The sequence below is a fragment of the Mobula birostris genome, chromosome 24, assembly GCF_030028105.1.
Source record: "Mobula birostris isolate sMobBir1 chromosome 24, sMobBir1.hap1, whole genome shotgun sequence".
Classification (NCBI taxonomy): domain Eukaryota; kingdom Metazoa; phylum Chordata; class Chondrichthyes; order Myliobatiformes; family Myliobatidae; genus Mobula; species Mobula birostris.
The window spans coordinates 10,383,849-10,396,416 of record NC_092393.1 but is presented as its reverse complement, the minus strand read 5'-3'; the positions used below and the strand labels follow the sequence as shown (position 1 = coordinate 10,396,416).

Here is a 12,568-nt window from a genome sequence, read left to right as displayed (position 1 = left end):
GCTGTAAATTAGTGCAAGTATGTAAATATTAAAAAAGTTAAATTAAATACAGCAAAAAAAAGTAGTGAGGTAGTGTTCATGGGTTCCATGTCCATTCAGAAATCTGATGGCAGATGGGAACAAGCTGTTTATGATTGTGTGCCTTCAGGCTCCTGTACCTTCTGTCTGATGGAAACAATGAAAAGAGGGCACGTCCTGGGTGATGGGGGCCCTTTATGATGGACGCTGCCTTTTTAAGGCATTGCTTCTTGCAGATATCCTGGATGTTGGAAGGCTAGTGCCAATGATGAAGCTGGAGTTCACAACTTCCTGCCGATTCTTTCGATCCTGTGCAGTGCCTCCCTCCATACCAGATGGTGGTATAGCCAGTTAGAATGCTCTCCACGTACCTCTGTAGAAATCTGTGAGTGTCTTTGGTGATATAGCAAACCTCCTCAAACTCCTGATGAAATATTGCTGCTGCCATGCCTTCTTTGTAACAGCATTGATATGCTAGGCCCAGAGTAGATCCTCAGAAATGTTGACACCCAGGAACTTGAGATTGTTCACACTTTCCACTTCTGATCCCTTGATGAGAACTGGTGTGTGTGCCTTTTCCTTACCTTTACTCGTCCACAATCAATTCTTTGGTCTTACTGATGTTGAGTGTAAGATTGTTGCTGTGACCCCACTCAACCAGCAGATCCTATACGTCCTCTCGTCACCACCTGAAGTTTTGCCAATAATAGTTGTGTCATCACCAGATTTATAGATGGCATTTGAGCTGTGCCTAGCCACACAGTCATGGATGTAGAGAGAGTAGAACGGTGAGCTAAGCACACTAAGGTGCGTCCGTGTTAATTATCAGCAAGGTGGCAATGTTATGTCTGATCTGCACAGACTGTGGTTTTCCAGTGAGGCAGTAGAGGATCCAGATGCAGAGGGAGACACTGGTTTTGGAGCTTTTTAATCAGATCTGTAGCAATGATTGTGTTAAAAGCTGAGCTGCAGTCAATGAACGGCAGCCTGATGTAAGTATTTGTATTATCCAGGCCGCTCTCTATGGTCTCTACTCCAGCAACATTCTGGTAAATCTCCTCTGTACCCACTCTAAAGCTTTCATATCCAATTCTATTTGTCCAGTTCTTTGAAAACTACGGCCATATCTGCTCCTACGTTTGCTTTAAGGCCATTACTAATCAGAGTGTGGCAATTTTCTCTTCATTCCACAATTGGTTCTTTTATCCGTCAAATTTAAAACCCAAGCTCTTTATACTACTGGCTCTTAGTCATAGTCATAGTTTATTGATCCCAGGGGAAATTGGTTTTCGTTACAGTTGCACCATAAATAATTAAATAGTAATAAAACCATAAATAGTTAAATAGTAATATGTAAATTATGCCAGAAAATAAGTCCAGGACCAGCCTATTGGCTCAGGGTGTCTGACCCTCCAAGGGAGGAGTTGTAAAGTTTGACGGCCACAGGGAGGAATGACCTCCTATGACGCTTTGTGTTGCATCTCAGTGGAATGAGTCTCTGGCTGAATGTACTCCTGTGCCCAACCAATACATTATGTAGTGGATGGGAGACATTGTCCAAGATGGCATGCAACTTGGACAGCATCCTCTTTTCAGACACCACCCGTCAGAGAGTCCAGTTCCATCCCCACAACATCAGTGACCTTACGAATGAGTTTGTTGATTCTGTTGGTGTCTGCTACCCTCAGCCTGCTGCCCCAGCACACAACAGCAAACATGATCGCACTGGCCACCACAGACTCATAGGACATCCTCAGCATCGTCCGGCAGATGTTAAAGGACCTCAGTCTCCTCGGGAAGTAGAGACAGCTCTGACCCTTCTTGTAGACAGCCTCAGTGTTCTTTGACCAGTCCAGTTTATTGTCAATTCGTATCCCCAGGTACTTGTAATCCTCTACCATGTCCACACTGACCCCCTGGATGGAAACAGGGGTCGCCAGTACCTTAGCTCTCCTCAGGTCTACCACCAGCAACTTAGTCTTTTTCACATTAAGCTGCAGATAAATCTGCTCACACCATGTGACAACGTTTCCTACCATAGCCCTGTACTCAGCCTCATCTCCCTTGCTGATGCATCCAACTATGGCAGAGTTATCAGAAAACTTCTGAAGATGACAAGACTCTGTGCAGTAGTTGAAGTACGAGGTGTAAATGGTGAAGAGAAAGGGAGACAAGACAGTCCCCTGTGGAGCCCCAGTGCTGCTGATCACTCTGTCGGACACACAGTGTTGCAAGCACACGTACTGTGGTCTGCCAGTCAGGTAATCAAGAATCCATGACACCAGGAAAGCATCCACCTGCATCGCTGTCAGCTTCTCCCCCAGCAGATCAGGGTGGATGGTGTTGAAAGCACTGGAGAAGTCAAAAAACATGACGCTCACAGTGCTCGCTGGCTTGTCCAGGTGGGCATAGACACGGTTCAGCAGGTAGACGATGGCATCCTCAACTCCTAGTCGGGGCTGGTAGATGAACTGGAGGGGATCTAAGTGTGGCCTGACCGTAGGCCGGAGCAGCTCCAGAACAAGTCTCTCCAGGGTCTTCATGATGTGGGAGGTCAATGCCATCAGTCTGCAGTCATTGTGGCCGCTGGGGCACGGCGTCTTCGGCACAGGGACGAGGCAGGACGTCTTCCACAGTACAGGAACCCTCCGGAGCCTCAGGCTCAGGTTGAATACATGGTGAAGTACTCCACATAGCTGAGGGGCACAGGCTTTGAGCACCCCGGTACTGACACCATCCGGTCCTGCAGCCTTGCTCGGGTTGAAAGGTTTCAGCTGTCTTCTCACCTGTCCAGCCGTGAAGCCCACCGTGGTGGTTTCGTGTGGGGAAGGGGTATAGTCATGAGAGCAGGGTGGGGGACTGTGAAGAGGGGTAGGAGGAGAGAGTGGAATATGTGTTGGTTGGGGTCCGACAACAGATGAACATTTACCATGGAAAGATCTGTTGGGCAATTCTCTGTTCTCCTTAATAATCAATCTGTTTCAAACACTTGTAGAAGGCTTCTCACTAACAAGAGAATATCTGCAGATGCTGGAAATCTGAGCACACACACAAAATGCTGGAGGATCTCAGCAGGCTAAGCAGCATCCAGGAAAAGAGTACGGTTGACATCTCGAGGCGAAACCCTTCGGCAGGACTGAAGGAAAAAGCTGAGCAGTAGATTTAAAAGGTGGGGGGAGGGGAGAGAGAAACACAAGGTGATAGGTGAAAATGGGAAGGGAGGGGATGAAATAAGGAGCTGAGAAGTGAATTGGTAAAAGAGACAAAGGCCATGGAAGAAAGAAAAGAGGGGAGAAGCACCAGAGGGAGGAAATGGGTGGAAGAAGGGAAAAGGGGGATGGGAAGTGGTGAAGGAGGGTGAAAATTATAAGCGAATGGACAAAGTAAAAATAAATTTGTTCCTCTTATCAGAAATTCCTCTTACCTTTTTGATAAGAGAGGTCATAACAGCAAAGCTTTGAGAATATATTCTTGGAGATCATCTAATAAAGCCAATAGGGTAGAACTTAGAAATGAAAAAGGATGATCACCCTTATATTATACACCACCCACCAATAGTCATTGAGAACTTGAGCAGCAGATGAGTTAAAAAAATTTAAACGTAGTCATAAGAACAGTAGGGTCATGCTAATGGGAGATGTCAGTTGTCATGGTATCTACTGGGCCACCCAGAGCACAAGGAGCCTGTATTTGTGGAATTTAGGAATTTGTGCAGTGTGTTCAAGACAGTTTCCACACATTGGTGTTCTCTTTGATTAAGCATTTACTTTAAAATCATCATAAGTTATTTAATTATTGATTGATGACCTCCTTTAATGTACTTCTTGCAGTTCTCTTCCACAGCTGAAGTTTCAGACACCAATTCAAATATCACCTGAAGAGGCACAGTGTCAACCTTTTGAAAATGTCCCATAAAGTGTCTTGGGACATTTTTCAACATTTAAAGTGCTACTTAAATGAAAGTTGCTCTATTGAATTGAAGATCTACAACTTTCACTTTTTCTGTGTTGGTGCACTTTGACAACCACTGACTCTGTCCTGCTCCAGGAGGTTGTAACCATGAATCCAGGCTGACACTGAATCCAGGCTGGATGGAGCGTGCACTCACCATAATACATAACACTTCCTCTGCTGCGGCTGAAGAAGGTGCCAGTTGCCCGAGATGTGGCCACATCTGCTCCTCGCCTGATCAATTCTTTCACCAGACTCACATTCTCATTCGCCACAGCGATATGAAGGGCTGTTACTCCTGTTTGCAAAGAGAAAAATCCCATCACTTCCACACTGGGCTTTGGTTAATTATATATGTACCCAAATATAGACAAGAATGATGTTTCAAAATTCTTATTCCCTTTTCATTGACTTTACTGCCCAGTCTCACTCACTGCCTGTCACCCATACACTCAATAACCATTCCTGGTACTCTCGAATCACACCTCATACTTCACTCCTCCATTCCACAACCACTCACACCATTTCCCTGCACTTCACCCTCCACATCTTACTCCATCTCCCCACCACCCACAACCTCATTCCACCTCCCCACACCTCATTCCATAACCCCATCCCTCATTCCCCACATCTCACTCCATACACGCTTATATTCTTCACTCACAATGGACCCACAGCACTGCCCTCGATTGGGGTGTACTCTGCTTGGGTCCCATCCCCCACCTTGAGCCCCAGATCTCTGTGCTATCCCTCAGAATGATAGAATGCTGAGAGCCTGGACCTGAAGCCAGTACCTTCGTATAACTTTCCGGTGACTGAAATGTTCACGAGCTCAGGAGCCACCTGAAGGAGTGCCATCACTGCCTTATTGCTATCGTGCATGGCTGCCACGTGAAGTGCTGTCTCCCCCATTGCACCTGTATGAAAGAAAAGCGCAAGGGATTCATTAACTTATTGGGCAACGAATAGACATCTGAAAACAGGAACAATGGAGTTTGGAGAAAAACCAAGGGTTTTGCTGAACCCACTGGGGAGGTTGATGGTTGAAGGTGGCTCTGCTATAGCTAACACAATGACTACTCTGAAGGAAAATTGCTGTGGCACCATTCATGACCATGGTTTTCCATACTGCGACCGCATAGTGGGAGCAGCCTCTTCAATTCCAATGCCAATGTTTCAGATGATACTATATCAAGGATGGTTTCTGAAGGTAGAAGGTAGTTCCTAGATTTAACCTGTCATTGTTACTTCCCCTCTGACAAAAAGATGTAGACATATTTACAATACAAAAGCAGAACAATGATGGGCTGGAGATACTCAACAGGTCAGGGAACATCTATGGGCAGAAATACACTTCACATTTCTGGTTGATGACCTTTCACTTGAACTGGGAAAAGTCAGAACAAAATTTGTTCCAAGATGAAGAGGTAGGATGTAGGGAGCAGTAAACTTAAAATCAAGATTGTGTCAGGAGAAAGCTGTAGAGATCAGGCAATGAAGAAAGTGACAGTGCAGATGAAAGGGATTAATGATCAAGATCTGTAGGAAGTGTTACTAAAGGAAGCATTTAATTAAGTAGAAGTAAGAAAACTGTTCACCGAAGCAGGGAGATGCAGGAGATCTGATAACCTGAAAGTGTTGAATTCATTGCTACAATCTATGAAGTGTAGTCATTCCCTTATCTCCTGAGATAAGGAGGTCTAAACGTCAGAACATGAGAAGCCTTGTTACATTAATGCCAGATTTTTAAAAAGTTTTCCAAAAAAGCTGTCTGCAAAACCCCATCATAACCTGAGGACTGGCTGTAGGGAGCTGTTGGAGAGTGATAGGCAGTAGGTTTATACATTGACATGTATTATCAATATCACACTTAGTATAACTCCAGCACCATTTCAGATCCAGAAAATAAACTCTCACTGAAGCAAGCCAGGATGAATTTTTAGTAAGTGTTCTCAGACCCAATGAGGGAAGTAAACATCTTTGTTCACAAACTGGGCTTGAATTTTAATGGGATATCGCCATGGCACCGTATACTGGACAGTGCCCAAGGCACATTGCTTCAACAGCAGCAGGTTCCAGTGTTAAATAAAATCCTGATCCAAAATTGTGACATGAAATATATTTTCAAGATACACATCTAGAGTATGTTTAGTATGAAATAAGCCTTCTTACCTGTTTCAAACAGATCAACAGAGGGACACTGAGCCAGTTTATAAATGTCCTTCTCTTTATTGTCTTTGGCAGCAGAAAGCAGAGGGGACTTGCTGATTCTGTAGGAAAGAAATAATGTGAACAAGCTTATTCTAATATAAAGTGCATCCAGATTTCATGATGCCCTTGAGCACTCCTCACACACCAGCTGGCTGAGAACATAAATTTATATTAGCACCAATTCAATGCTGTTGGATCACAAATCCTCCACTCTCCCTCAAATCGCACTGAGGGAGTACCTTTGTCAGGGGGGCTGTAGTATTTCATGAAGACCCACCTCACGGAAAGCCAGCCTCTCCAGCAAGCTGACAATGAACTAATGAACCATGACGTACTTTTGTAAAGTAGCTAACCTTGTAGCATGGCAAAAATAACAGCAGTCAATTTACACCCAATAAGGCACCATAGACAGAAATAGATAACAAGAGGATGCATACAGGAGCAAAATAGATCAGCTGGTCGAATGGTGTCACAACACCAACACCCCACTCAATATCAGCAAGACCAAGGAATTGATTTTGGACTTCAGGAAGGGAAATTAGGGAGAGCAAACACCAATCTTCATTGAAGGGTCAGTGTTGGAAAGGAGGATTAGTTTCAAGTCCCTGAGCATCAACATTTCAGAGGATCTATCCTGGGCCCCACCATATTGATGTAATCATGATGAAGGCACTCCAGCAACTATACTTTTGTTAGGAGTTTGATGAGATTTCACCAAAAACTAGAAAACTTCTACAGATGTACCATGGAAAGCATTCTAGCAACACACATAAAAGTTGCTGGCGAACGCAGCAGGCCAGGCAGTATCTCTAGGAAGAGGTGCAGTCGACGTTTCAGGCCGAGACCCTTCGTCAGGACTAACTGAAGGAAGAGTGAGTAAGGGATTTGAAAGTTGGAGGGGGAGGGGGAGATCCAAAATGGAAAGCATTCTGACTGGTTGCATCATTGTCTGGTATGGAGGGGCTAATACACAGGATCTTAAGAGGCTCCAGAGGGTTGTAGACTCAGCAAGCTCCATCATGGCCACAAACCTCTCCGTCATTGAAGACATCTTTCAAAGGTGGTGCCTTAAGATGGCAGCTTCCATTATGAAGGATTCTCACCATCCAGGACATGTTCCCTTCTCATTACTATTGTCAGGGAAGAAGTACAGGAACCTAAAGACACACACTCAACATTTTAGTAACAGCTTCTTCCCCTATGCCATCAGATTTCTGAACAGCCCATGAATCCAACCTCACTATTCCTCTTTTGCATTATGTTTTTATTTTTGATTCTAACTTATGCCAATTTACTAGCCTGCACTGTCCTGCTGCCTCAAAACAACAAATGTCATGACTTCTATCAGTGATAATAAACCTGATCCTGAGATAGTTTTGGTGATAGTGTTGGTCCCTGCTCTGTTAGAATGATTTGGAGGCTCCAGCAGAGAAGGCAGACAAGTGTCCTGGTCCAGGACAGAATGCAATAATTCACTAACTGACAGGGACAGTGCAAGAAAATGTATCAGGATTGAAACCCTGAAGGATATAAATGTGTGGTGGATTTGATTCATGTGTTAGTCTAATTATCATACTTGCACCTCTGATTGTGGTCCAAGCCAAGCTGATTAAGGAGGCAAGAATCTTTGCTGTGCACCGACTGCTGTAAGCTGTGGGTTTGGGATGGTCTCAAGATTTTCGTTAAGATGGCCAGGGTGCGACATTAGTCTGGGCAGCGATAAGAAACACAAAGCTGAAAGAAACATTGATACTGAAGAATTTCAGAGTTGTATACTTTGATAATAAATGAACCTTTGGTATTGGTACGATATAGTTCCTTTAATTGTGGTAATTGCAGACCATTTTGGAGTATGATCCAAGAATTAATGAGGGTTAGTAATACAATAATTTTGGGCAACTTTGTTATCTACAGTGCCTATAAAAACCTCCTCCTGGAAGTTTTTTTATTTTATTGTTTTACAAAATTGAACATTAATTTGGCTTATTTTTGATACCGATCAACAGAAAAGATTCTTGTGTCAATGTAAAAACAAATTCCTACAAATTTGTCTAAATTTATTACAATTACTAAACACAAAATAATTGATTGCCTAATTCCTCACCCATTTCAGGTCAGCATTTAGTAGATGCACATTTGGCAGCAATTACAGCCTTGAGTCTGTGTGGATAGGTCCCTATTAGCTTTGCACATCTGGACACTGCATTTTTCCCCATTCTTAGAAACATAGAAAATATACAGCACAATACAGGCCCTTCGGCCCACAAAGCCATGCTGAACATGTCCCTACCTTAGAACTACCTAGGCTTTACCCATAGTCCTCTATTTTCTAAGCTCCATGTAGCCATCCAGGAGTCTCTGAAAAGACCCTATCATTTCCGCCTCCGCCAGCAGCAGCCCATTCCACACACTCACCACTCTCTGCATAAAAAAACTTACCCCTGACATCTTCCCTGTACCTACTTCAAAGCACCTTAAAACTATGCCCTCTCGTGTTAGCTATTTCAGCCCTGGGGAACAGCCTCTGACTATCCACATGATCAATGCCTCTCATTATCTTGTACACTTCTTCTTTACAAAACTGTTCAACCTCTGCCAGGGTGCAAGATCATCGTGAATGAACAAACCTTTTCAAGTCCAGCCACAAATTTTCAATTGGATTTAGGTCTGGAGTCTGACATGGCCACTCCAGGACATTAACTTTGCTGTTTTTAAGCCATACCTGTGTAGCTTTGGCTTTATGCTTGGGTCATTGTTTTGCTGGAAATCAAATATCCCAAGATGCAGTTCTCTTATAGACTGCATCAGATTTTCCTCCAGGATTTTCGTGTATATTGCTGCATTCATTTTACCTACTACCCTCACAAGCCTTCCAGGGGCTGCTGCAGTGAAGCATCCCCACAGCATGATGCAGCCACCACCATGCTTCACAGCAGGGATGTTCTGTTTTTGATAAATGTGTGGTGTTTGGCTTATGCCAAACATAGCATTTAGTCTGATGTGACAAAAAGCACAATTTTGGTTTCATCAGACCATAGAACCTTCTTCCAGCTGACTTCAGTGTCTCCCACATGCCTTATGGCAAACTCTAGCCAAGATTTCATGTGTTTTGTTTTCAACAGTGGCTTTCTCTTTGCCACTCACTTTGCCTCTCTTTGTGATTGGTGAAGCATACAGGCAACAGTTGTATGTGCAGTCTCTCCCATCTCTGCCACTGAAGCTTGTAACTCATCCAGAGTTGTCATTTATCTCTTAGTGGCCTCTCTTAGTCTTTGAGGATGGCCTGCTCTTGGCAGATTTACAGCCATGCCATATTCTTTCTGTTTCTCGATGATTGACTTAACTGTACTCCAAGAAGTATTCAGTGACTTGGAAATTTTCTTGTATCAATCTCCCAATTTGTGCTTTTCAATAACCTTTTTGCAGAGTTGCTTGGAGTGTTCTTAGTCCTCATGGTGTAGTTTTTGCCAGAATACTGACTCACCAGCAGTTGGATCTTCCAGATACAGGTGTATTTTTACTAGAATCAAATGAAACACCTTGACTGCATTCAGGTGATCTCCATTTAATTATGTGACCTCTGAAACCAATTGGCTGCACTAGTGATGATTTGGTGTGTCATATTTGGAGGTAAATTCTTATGCAATCAATTACCACCCACCCTCTGTCGCTATCTTTGTCCCCCCATCTCCCACCCAAGACATTATCTCTTCTCTCCTCTCCCATCGGGAAGAAGATACAAACATCTGTAAGTACATACCACCAGGCTCAAGGACACCTTCTACCTTGCCGTTAAAAGACTATTGAATGATTCCCCAGTATGATAAGATGGACTCTTGTCCTCACAATCTACCTTACAATCTTGCACCTTACTGCCTAACTCTACTGGCCTTTCTCTGCAGATGTCCCACCCTATTCTACATTCTGATATTGTTTTACCTTGCACGACCTCAATGCACTGTGTAATGATTTGATCTGTATGAACAGCATGCAAGACACACTTTTCACTATACCTCAGTACATGTGAAAATAAACCAGTTTCCAAATCTAATTCCACCTACCTCCATCTGAAAATCAACTCCTCCTCAGGTCCACCTGTTGCTTGCCAGCTCCTGCCTCACTCCTCCCCTTGGCCTCCTTATACTGGCCATCTCCCCTTTACACTCCCTGTTTATCAGTTAGTTATTTTGCTCCTGAATTAGACAGCTTATATCAAAGAGCTCTAAATAAGGGGGAGGGGAGTGCAGTGAAAATGCAGGTCCCAACAGATTAGAAAGTCGTATATGAAGGAGTTTTTGAGAAACTATAGAGAGAATAAATAGGGAAGAATAGGCCAATCAGCCTGACAAAAAAAGTAGGATTTTGTTGAATGTAATAATCAAATACTTAGAAAAGTAAATACTCAGTTAGAGGATTTGTATCTGATCAGTTTAATAGAGGGTGTAAAGAAGATATTTTACAGGCCAGGTAATGGAAAATCAGTCGATGTTGTGAGTTTCCAAGAAGCCTTTGATAACGGAGAAGACATGGAGGCTAAAGGTGATGTTTTAAAGTCACAGAGATTTGGTTAAAATACAGAAAATTGAGATTAAAGACATTTTCAAGTTGTGCTGCTTTAACTAACATCGTGCCTCAGAGATCAATACTTGCACCTCAGTGATTACAATGTTCTGTTCATAACTCAAAGTGATTGATTGTAGTGCATCCCTGTTTTCTGATGATACAAGGAGAGATGGGAAAGTAGGAGTGAACTCACCAAATCTGCCTGGACTGGATAAGCAAATGAGGCAAAAATGTAGTAGATGAGTATAATGTGGAGAAATTGTAGATTCTCAATTTCCATATAACCATATATCAATTACAGCACGGAAACAGGCCACCTCGGCCCTTCTAGTCCGTGCCGAACTCTTACTCTCACCTATTCCCACTGACCTGCACTCAGCCCATAACCCTTCATTCCTTTCCTGTCCATATAGCTATCCAATTTAACTTTAAATGACAACATCGAGCCTGCCTCAACCACTTCTGCTGGAAGCTCGTTCCACACAGCCACCACTCTCTGAGTAAAGAAGTTCCCCCTCATGTTACCCCTAAACTTTTGCCCTTTAACTCTCAACTCATGTCCTCTTGTTTGAATCTCCCCCACTCTCAATGGAAAAAGCCTACCCATGTCAACTCTATCTATCCCCCTCATAATTTTAAATACCTCTATCAAGTCCCCCCTCAACTTTCTACACTCCAAAGAATAAAGACCCAACTTGTTCAACCTTTCTCTGTAACTTAGCAGATGAAACCCAGGCAACATTCTAGTAAATCTTCTCTGTACTCTCTCAATTTTGTTGATACCTTTCCTATAATTCGGTGACCAGAACTGTACACAATACTCCAAATTTGGCCTTACCAATGCCTTGTACAATTTCAACACTACATCCTAACTCCTATACTCAATGCTCTGATTTATAAAAGCCAGCATACCAAAAGCTTTCTTCATCACCCTATCCACATGAGATTCCACCTTTAGGGAACTAGTCACCATTATTCCTAGATGCCTCTGTTCTACTGCATTCTTCAATGCCCTACCATTTACCATGTATGTCCTATTTTGATTAGTCCTACCAAAATGTAGCACCTCACATTTTTCGGCATTAAACTCCATCTGCCATCTTTCAGCCCACTCTTCTAACTGGCCTAAATCTCTCCGCAAGCTTTGAAAAGACCATAAGACAAAGGAGCAGAAGTCGGCCATTCGGCCCATCGAGTCTGCTCCACCATTTTATCATCAGCTGGTCCATTCTCCCATTTAGTCCCACTCCCCCACCTTTTCACCATAACTTTTGATGCCCTGGCTACTCAGATACCTATCAATCTCTGCCTTAAATACATCCAATGACTTGGCCTCCACTGCTGCCCGTGGCAACAAGATCCATAGATTCACCACCCTCTGGCTAAAAAAATTTCTTCACATTTCTGTTCTGAATGGGCGCCCTTCAATCCTTAAGTCATGCCCTCTCATACTAGACTCCCCCATCATGGGAAACAACTTTGCCACATCCATTCTGTCCATGCCTTTCAACATTCGAAATGTTTCTATAAGGTCTCCCCTCATTCTTCGAAACTCCAAGGAATACAGTCCAAGAGCGGACAAACGTTCCTCATATGTTAACCCTCTCATTCCCGGAATCATTCTAGTGAATCTTCTCTGTACCCTCTCCAACGTCAGCACATCCTTTCTTAAATAAGGAGACCAAAACTGCCCACAGTACTCCAAGTGAGGTCTCACCAGCGCCTTATAGGGCCTCAACATCACATCCCTGCTCCTATACTCTATTCCTCTAGAAATGAATGCCAACATTGCATTCGCCTTCTTCACTACCAACTCAACCTGGAG

The 12,568-nt window shown here is 43.4% G+C and overlaps 1 protein-coding gene across 1 annotated transcript in view; it reads right to left on the bottom strand.

The window, feature by feature from the left end:
- Window positions 1–12,568, bottom strand: part of LOC140187436 (transient receptor potential cation channel subfamily V member 6-like) — a 69,914-nt gene that overhangs the window by 45,171 nt on the left and 12,175 nt on the right. Inside the window, exons 2-4 of the mRNA XM_072242759.1 lie at window positions 6,142–6,239; window positions 4,764–4,886; window positions 4,127–4,267 (exon numbers count right to left, since the gene is read on the bottom strand). Of these exons, the coding sequence (XP_072098860.1) occupies window positions 4,127–4,267; window positions 4,764–4,886; window positions 6,142–6,239 (362 nt within the window). The remainder of the gene's footprint in view (window positions 1–4,126; window positions 4,268–4,763; window positions 4,887–6,141; window positions 6,240–12,568) is intronic.